Source organism: Cololabis saira, chromosome 13 (genome assembly GCF_033807715.1).
Source record: "Cololabis saira isolate AMF1-May2022 chromosome 13, fColSai1.1, whole genome shotgun sequence".
Lineage (NCBI taxonomy): Eukaryota > Metazoa > Chordata > Actinopteri > Beloniformes > Belonidae > Cololabis > Cololabis saira.
This window is the reverse complement of record NC_084599.1, coordinates 15,842,881-15,851,150: the sequence shown is the minus strand read 5'-3', so window position 1 is coordinate 15,851,150 and position 8,270 is coordinate 15,842,881. Positions and strand designations below refer to the sequence as shown.

Below are 8,270 nucleotides of genomic sequence, written 5' to 3'. Positions count from 1 at the left end.
GACCAATCACCGCAGAGCAACGGGAGACGCGAGGGGACAAACTTACTCAGGAGGAAAACGCAATTTGTAAATGGATGATAAAACAAGGAAAAGTTGGGTCAGTAATCTGTTAAAACGCATCTGAAAAAAATAAATGCTTGTCATAGAAGTCATGGAAAACAGCAAATGCTGTGTAAAGGGTTTGTAAAGTATTATCCACAATTATAATCAACCTTTGAAAATGCACAATAGTAATTTTAAACCTTGACTTAATTAAATAATTACATCAGCAATCACTATTTTTTTCAGCATTTAAAACAGTGTAATAAAAAGACGTAAGTTTGCAATATATATCTGTGAGATTTTCCAGGTTTCTTTTACAATGATTGTGTGTTTCTGCACTTTTTATTTCAAAGTATCCCACTGATAACACAGGATGACAACAAACATGGAAGATACTATTATATGGAACAGTGGCTGGAAGTGCTATTGTGACCAAACAGAAAATCAATTATAATCTCAAGTAGATATGCATCAAAAAGACCAGATCCCCAAAATATTGTTGGTAGTAAATGGTTAGATGTTTCCAAATGATAGAAACCGGCCACAAACTACCGGCACTATGTGACTGGGGAACCAGGACAAGAAGTAATTGGGGTAATGTGCAGTTCAGGGTCCTGCTGAGAGACTATTTGGCACCTGAGGGGGCAAGAGAACTTCCCCTTGGAGGGCTACCAACTGTGTCCTCCATGCCAGGCAAAAAGTATACAAATTAGTTATTAAGAATTACAGTGTTTATACAAAGAGAAATCTGCATACATACAAATCTTTAGATGCACATGTTATATTATCTGTGTAAAACTTTTGCAAAACAAAATTTGGCTATGCTCATTATTCTATATTGATGTAAAAGTACACAAGTTAAAATTTATATTTTTGTTGTTCTTACTATTGCGGGAACTATTGAGAAATGTATAACTTTGTTTGTTGTCAGTAAAACCTTGTGAACTTGTCAAAAACGTGGGTGTTATGTTAGATGCTGATCTTAACTTCCAGAAACACGTAGCTAATGTCTCCAGGACTGCCTTCTATCATCTTAGAAATATATCTAAAGTAAGATGCTTTCTGTCACAATCAGACTCTGAAAAGTTGGTTCATGCTTTTATCTCCAGTAGATTAGATTATTGCAATGCACTTTTTGCAGGACTAACAAAGCAAGTGTTACATAAACTCCAGCTTATTCAAAATGCTGCAGCCAGAATTCTAACAAAAAGGAGGTATGAACACATCACTCACATCACTGTTTTATCCTCTCTTCATTGGCTCCCTGTTAAACAACGAGTAGATTTTAAAGTACTTCTTATTGTCTTTAAATCTATGAATGGCTTAGCTCCCACCTACATGGTTGACATGCTCACTGAATACACACCAGACAGATCCCTTAGATCATCAAATAAGAGTCTTGTAATCATTCCTAGAATCCACACTAGATCTGCTCATGGTGCTTTCACTCACTACTACACTCTCTGGAATTCCTTGCCACAGGAACTAAGGTCTGCTCCAACAGGAACTAAGGTCTGCTCCAACAGTGCCCTCTTTTAAAAGCAGACTAAAAACTTACCTTTTTGCACAGGCGTTTGACTAAAACTCTACATGGTTGGCTGAGTGATCGCACATTCATTAAAATTGAATTATTGTTGTTATTGTTGTTTTTCTCTTGACATACTTTTGTCTGTTTCTGTTATTGTAAACCTGTAATTTTGTTTGTTTCTTTGTTTCTTTGTTTGTTTATGCATTTAAGCACATTGAACCCATGCTCATCATGTGAAATGTGCTTTATAAATACATTTGCCTTGCCTTTGCCTTGTTTTATCAATGCAATTGTACAGCTCTTTGGTCAACTCCTTGTTTTAAATGTGCTTTATCAACACATTTTGGCTCAATTTTTAAAAACATGTCATACAACATTCTCATGTTACATTTATAAATGGGCAATATGGGCAAATGTTATGTGAAGTATGCTCTTCTAAGAAAAGTTGAGAGAGTATTAAAAATGTAAATGGAGTGATTATTTAAAAAAAAGATAAATTGGGGTGTAGATTTTTCTCACAACACTTAAAAAAGTACATTGAGTGTAATAAGTGTTAATAGCAGATATAATGTTTTCCAATTGTTCAAATCTTAAAGTGGGCAACAATATGAGGTCATCATTGTCTTAGGTTTCATTTCAAAGTACTCGAGACTGTAGGGAGGTCAGTCCAGTGCATTAACTAGACAACTTCAGTCATGCCTTAGGTATTGTGCAGAATGTGGTTTTGCATTGACTGATTGAAAAATACATGGATGTCCCTGGAAAATGTGTTGTCTTCAAGGCAGCATGTTGCTCTGAAATGTAAGTGCACTGTGGTGCATTAAATGTGCCATCATAGAACAACCCAGATGCCTCCAAGCCCAGAGACCACAACGCCATCTCTGCACCAGAAAATACGCTCTGGCTGGGTAGGGCAGCGGCGCAGCTTCTTTTTTTTTCTTTTTCTTTTTTTTGCTCAGTAAAGTTTTACGTTGCATGTTAGACATTTACAAAATAATATCTTACAGATGTGGTTATATCAGATTTGATTAATGTTTTTTGTTGCAGTGCCATCTGAAGGATCAGAGATCACAATAGTCCAGCTCTGACTCACGCCCTTTCCATTTTTACAGACTGAAATTCCTCCAGAATCCTTGAATAATGTAATGGAATTATGCACCATAGAGGGGTAAATATACAAATTCCTTCTCATGTTTCTCTGAAGAACATAATTTTTAAATATTCCAGTTACTTTCCAAATAATTACACATTTTCTACTTGATGATTATGCTTTAGAAAGAGAACAAAACTATTTTGGGCAGGAGGCACCAAAAGGAGCCACAACTTTGAACAATATAACAAAGAGGACTTGTTTCTTTCACGTAAAAGCGATGAAACCTTTTTCTATTAGAGCCCCAAAATAAAAGTCTGAACTAGTCACTGTGGGTATTTAAGAATAACAACATGATCACCATGTTTGATCATGCAAGTAAAAACTACTTAATATAGTAAATGTGAAAGGGGTTAGTGATGAGGCGTATATTTACAAGAACCTGGAAACGTTCCTGCACTATTCTTACATGGATGGCAAACACATGCCGTGTCACATGTTGACGTCTTTACAAAATTATGCAGTTATTTTTAAATGACGCCTTGCACAGAGTGCTGATTTCAGGTTGCTCCTAAATTGGTGTGTGTGTGTGTGTGTGTGTGTGTCTGTGTGTGCACGCGTGTGTGTGTGTAACTAGACAGTTATGAATGTGGAAATTCCTCCTGGACTTATCAGAACCACTTCACCGCAATCAGTAGTTTGATGAAGAACCAGAATAACTCGGAGGGCGCATGATGTGATAGTAGCCCAGAAATAGAGCAAGTGACTCTTCATGGCCCAGAACTATTTGTGTCTGTCTAACTCACCTTTACTCTAAACATTTTTTGTCTGGATGTAAGAAAATGACCAAAGTTCCAGCTGTTCAGACAAAAGAAGACATGTTTAGACCTTTCACTTTTACATGTGCGGCACTGAACTTGACTAAATTGATGCCAAACCTTGAACTCAACACCAGTTCTTGATGAATCCTCTCGGGACCATTTTTGGATATCATACCTGAAGGCGGTGGGTGGTCTGGGGTCATAGAGTCAACTCAGCTGGATGCAATGACAACACTGCTGTCATTTCAGATGTCTTAACAAGACGAACTCTGACCTTGCCACAGTGATTTCCTCAACAAGTTATTCTCCATTTAGTTTCAGAACACCAATCGCTGGTTTTAACTGCGGCCGATGGCGACAGAGTCACTAGATGTTCCACAAATCTCATCTGCACGTATTTATAACTCAAAAATGTTGGTGTAATGTTTTGAATAACACAGCGGCCTGTGTGTACTGTGTTTAATTAACAAGTACCGGTTCAGAAAAATGTCACCACCACCTTCTGTTCCCCAGGACTACCTCAACACGCTCTCCTCTTGCCAGGAGTCTGGCTGTGTAACCTGAGCCAGGTGCCAAATATAGCCCCACACAGTGAGCAGTTAGGGACCAGCACAGATGGGACACAGGCCACTGCAGAGGCAGGACGCAATTGGACCCTGAACCTGAGAGATCCTGCGAACTGTGCGACCAATAAGGCTGCTCTTCAGGAGGGAGAAGCAAAGCCTCTTTCTGCCCCTTTCTTCCATAAACAAGACAAACCTGGAACAAGTAAACCGAGAGGAGAGCTTTTGGACGAACAGCCCTCTTGAAGGTATGTTTGAATGTGTTTTCAATCATCTGCATCTTATGGTTTGGTTTCTTAAGTGTTTATCGAGACTGAGACCTAAATCCTTGACTGGAATAGTAATCGTAACAGTACGGCTGTTTTAAAAATAGTTAACATATACGTACTGTACACATTAGTTAAAGTCAAATGTGTCACAACTGGTTTCTCTCTTTGTCATGTCATCCAAAGGATTTTATTGCTTCAACCAGGCATTTTCATGAATTAAATGTAAGGTTCTCTGAATATATTAGATACTGGAGCTGTATATATTTGCAAAAAAGGAAAATTTGAAATCTACCACATAAAGAGGTTGTGGAAACTTCATCAGTGACCTCAGTTATTAATATTTTGTCAGTCAGTCTCAGTTTCAAGTTTTCCACATTTATATTTAATCACCACTGCTGCTTTTAGACCTCTAGCGATATTCTTGGGGTTTACGTCTTTGCTGTACCATCGAGAACATCAGGGTACTTTGGGTAAAGTTGTGCACTTGTACCTGTGCGTGTTTAAAGGCAGAGAGCTCTCTCCTGCGCTGTGGCTGGGTAGGGCTGCGGCGCTGCTGTGAAACATAGCCCAGGGGATTAAAAATAACAACAGCTGGTCTTCGGGACGCCATCAGGCGCCGAGTGTCACACTACATCCATATATCTATCTACACCATCACTTAGACAACACATTATATACGATGCTCAGCTTCACAGAAGATCATAGCCCAGGCAACATCCTTTTACGAGAACAAAAAAAAATCGATTTAGCATGAAACGTTGAGATGACTGTTATGTCAACAGGTAAAATTATATATCAGGTGGCGTCATTTTGGCTTTTTTAAAAGAATCGGTTCATGGTTTCAAATTATTCTCAGACTCTTTCATCACGTCCCTACATAGATGACTGAGGTATAAATAACAAACATGTATTAATAAGAGGGCATGAACATGCATATATGAACGCAAGCATGAGAACAGGTGTAAACTAAAAGGTGTTAAATGATAAATAATAACATGATATGATACATTTACAGCAGAATTGAGCATTATTGTATATCATAAAATGCCACCGCTTTGCTCTCTTGTGAGGGATGGATTTAAGACAGGGGAAAATGATTATTGATGAATGTTGACTTAATTTTAGAGGAAAAATATTCATTGTTTTTTTATTCCCCATTTCAGTCAAAGATTTACAATTTTTTTGTATTTAATTTTCACAGCTCACCAAACAACCAAATGAAACTATTTTCAGACTTGCAATTTTTTAATCAAGTCTCTTAAATATGCTTGTTGTACATGGTTAATAACAATTTGTGTGATGAACATAACAAAGAACAAGAGAAGGAGTGAAATGTACTGACAGACGCGAGGCCGGTAAGAAATGCTAGTCATGTTCACTATGACCTCAGTAAAGCTCTTCACTAATACCCACCAACTGTGTCCAGACAACGCTGGCCTGAGTCACCGTGCCTTGTGTGACGGCTGTGAGAGGCAGTTGCGGACGGTGATCTCTTTATTTTAAACTTGACTTCTTTGTCATTTCCCTTTTTATGGATGAGTAAACTGTACTACCTGTAAACGTGTGTAATAAGCTAGTTATTGAAACGTGAATTTCATTTCAGGATGCAGGAAGGGAGTTGGAATACGCCGCTCTCCATCTCTGCGCTGCCACAAGACCGAGCACCAGGCAGGACTTCGGAGGTTGATGGGGGTTTGTTTAATGAGGCTTCTTCGCATGGAGAACTCTACCTGGACTCAGTGACAGAGCAGGATTGTGGAGATGGAGACTTTGCAGATCTTACTGCCTTCCTCAGTGCAGACGAAATTAATCGTAGCCTGGACCTGGCCTGGGAGGCCTTTAGTGAATGTGAATCTGAAGAACCAGATCCCTCTAGTCTTACACAACAGGAGCAGGCTCTCCAATCAGCCCCTTCCCAACTTGTGTCCCCACAAACTACTGAAATCCTCAATGTAAGCCCGAACCTGCACCACCAGACCAAAGCCCCCTGCCCGGATGAAAGTGCAGCAGTTTCTTTTTCCTCCAGCCAGAATGTACCCCTCAGTAAACCAGTACCTTTGCCCAGTGAGGATTCCTCCTCTGCTGAGAAGGTTGTCCACCACAAACCCATCCAGCCAGTGTACAAACAGGATAAACCCAGGCTGGTTCACGAAGGCCTGGAGCTGAATGATCGGGTGGGTTCAGCCACAGAGTTCTGCAGTCGAGCTGCCACTTTCATTGAGGAGCTGTCGTCCATTTTCAAAGGTTCTTCTCACTCAGAGCAGCAGGTGGAGGAGGAGTCCTCCTCTCCTGACAGTGGCTATCTGTCTCCGAGAAGCCAGAGGCCGGCTCCTCAAGGGTCGGCCTCTGCTCCCTCCCTACCCTCCGGCCAGCGGGAGGACACCAAGAGCAGCCAGCCAGAGACAGGCCTGCAGCCTGGAGGCCTGCTGGGTGAGGAAGCTGCTGAGATGCAGCAACTATCTGCAGCTCCAGCAACATCTGGAGGCCTGTTCGCTCCACAGTTCCTCCAAAAGCTGAAAAGTCAGGAAGTAGCAGGAGGAAGCCCCATAAGACTGGAATGCAGAGTCCAAGGAAACCCCCTTCCACTTGTCCGGTAGGGTTTCCCCTAATTCACATTATTTCATTCCGCAGTTTGGATTTGAGTTGAGCATTCACTTCATTTTGATTCTACTTGTTGGTAGATATCATGATTCACATGATGGGATGTTTAATGAACATTTTATGAAAAATAACCCCATGCCACATGTTTATGGTGAAATATATTTTTAATATTTCATATATAATCAGTTCTAAATATTTCAAAATGCATTTAGTTGGACTCCTACTTGTTACGATTACCACAGAACGGGAAATGTTTGGGTTAACATTATATTTTTAAAGTTATACCGTATATATATATATATATATATATATATATATATATATATATATATATATATATATATTCATATATATTTTCTTTTTCTTTTTTTTTTAATTAAATGTGAAGGGGAGGGGGTTAACTTAACTGATCTCTTTTACTGAATGACAAAAGTCCTACAGTTCTGATTTGCTGTTTGAGAACCGTGTGCATCTTGCATTCGCCTTCAACAGTGAATACAGTGAATTGGAGGAATTACATTCCATAATTCTTGACTATTGATTTTATTATCCTTACATTTGTTTCAGAGCTCGCACAGGTACAGGCTAGTTGATGGTAATTATTGTTGTTGTTTGTTGGGGTGTTGCCCAGCTTCCCATCTCCGCATTTACTTGAATACATTGCATTTAGATGTAAAATGGTATAAAATCTGAAAGAGAGTATTAAAAAGACTTAGGGTTAAGACAAGCCCTTGTGGTATTTACATTTAGTCAACCACTTTGGTATCCGCTCCATTTGGCAGGAAAGTTTTCAGTGCTATTACTTTGTCTGTCTATTTACAAGATTAAGCAAAAACATTTATAGACTTTCAAGATGTGGCTTTGGTTTTGGCAAAGGATCCCAGTCAGTAAATGCTCTTATAGATCCTTATTCCACTGATTTTGACACCAAATAAAATAAATAAGGAAAATGCTTAGTTATCAGTTTAAGTGGAAAGAAAAAGAAATACGGTAGTTTTTTTTCTCACCATAATTTGATCTGAAAAGAAGGTGTACACATGCTGACTACAGGACTGCGCTGACCCCTCTTACACCAACAGACCTTTATATCATGGTGTCAGTGATGTTGACCAGACAAAGTGCCAGGATCCAGCTTTGCTGCTCTGGCAGTTCAGATAAGCAGCGTGAGGTGAGAGGTGGCCAGAATGTGAGAGTTACCCCTGTGTTGACAAGCGAAGCACCTGGTCCTGAGCTGAGGGGAACTTCCACTCTGTGTAAGCTCTTTTGTCCACTGGTACCTGTGCCAGCTGAAACCAGGACCCCGGTTAATTTACACCCGATGAACTGTTAGTCACTTCAAGACGGCAGCACCCTCTG

At 39.7% G+C, this 8,270-nt stretch overlaps 1 protein-coding gene across 5 annotated transcripts in view; it reads left to right on the top strand.

Moving 5' to 3' along the window:
- The first annotated feature begins 4,107 nt into the window (after positions 1-4,107).
- Positions 4,108-8,270, top strand: part of palld (palladin, cytoskeletal associated protein) — a 60,758-nt gene continuing 56,595 nt past the window's right edge. For all 5 annotated transcript variants that reach the window (XM_061737948.1, XM_061737951.1, XM_061737950.1 and 2 more), the window contains exons 1-2: positions 4,108-4,292; positions 5,917-6,906. In XM_061737948.1, the coding sequence (XP_061593932.1) occupies positions 5,918-6,906 (989 nt within the window). In that variant the 5' untranslated portion in view covers positions 4,108-4,292; position 5,917. The remainder of the gene's footprint in view (positions 4,293-5,916; positions 6,907-8,270) is intronic.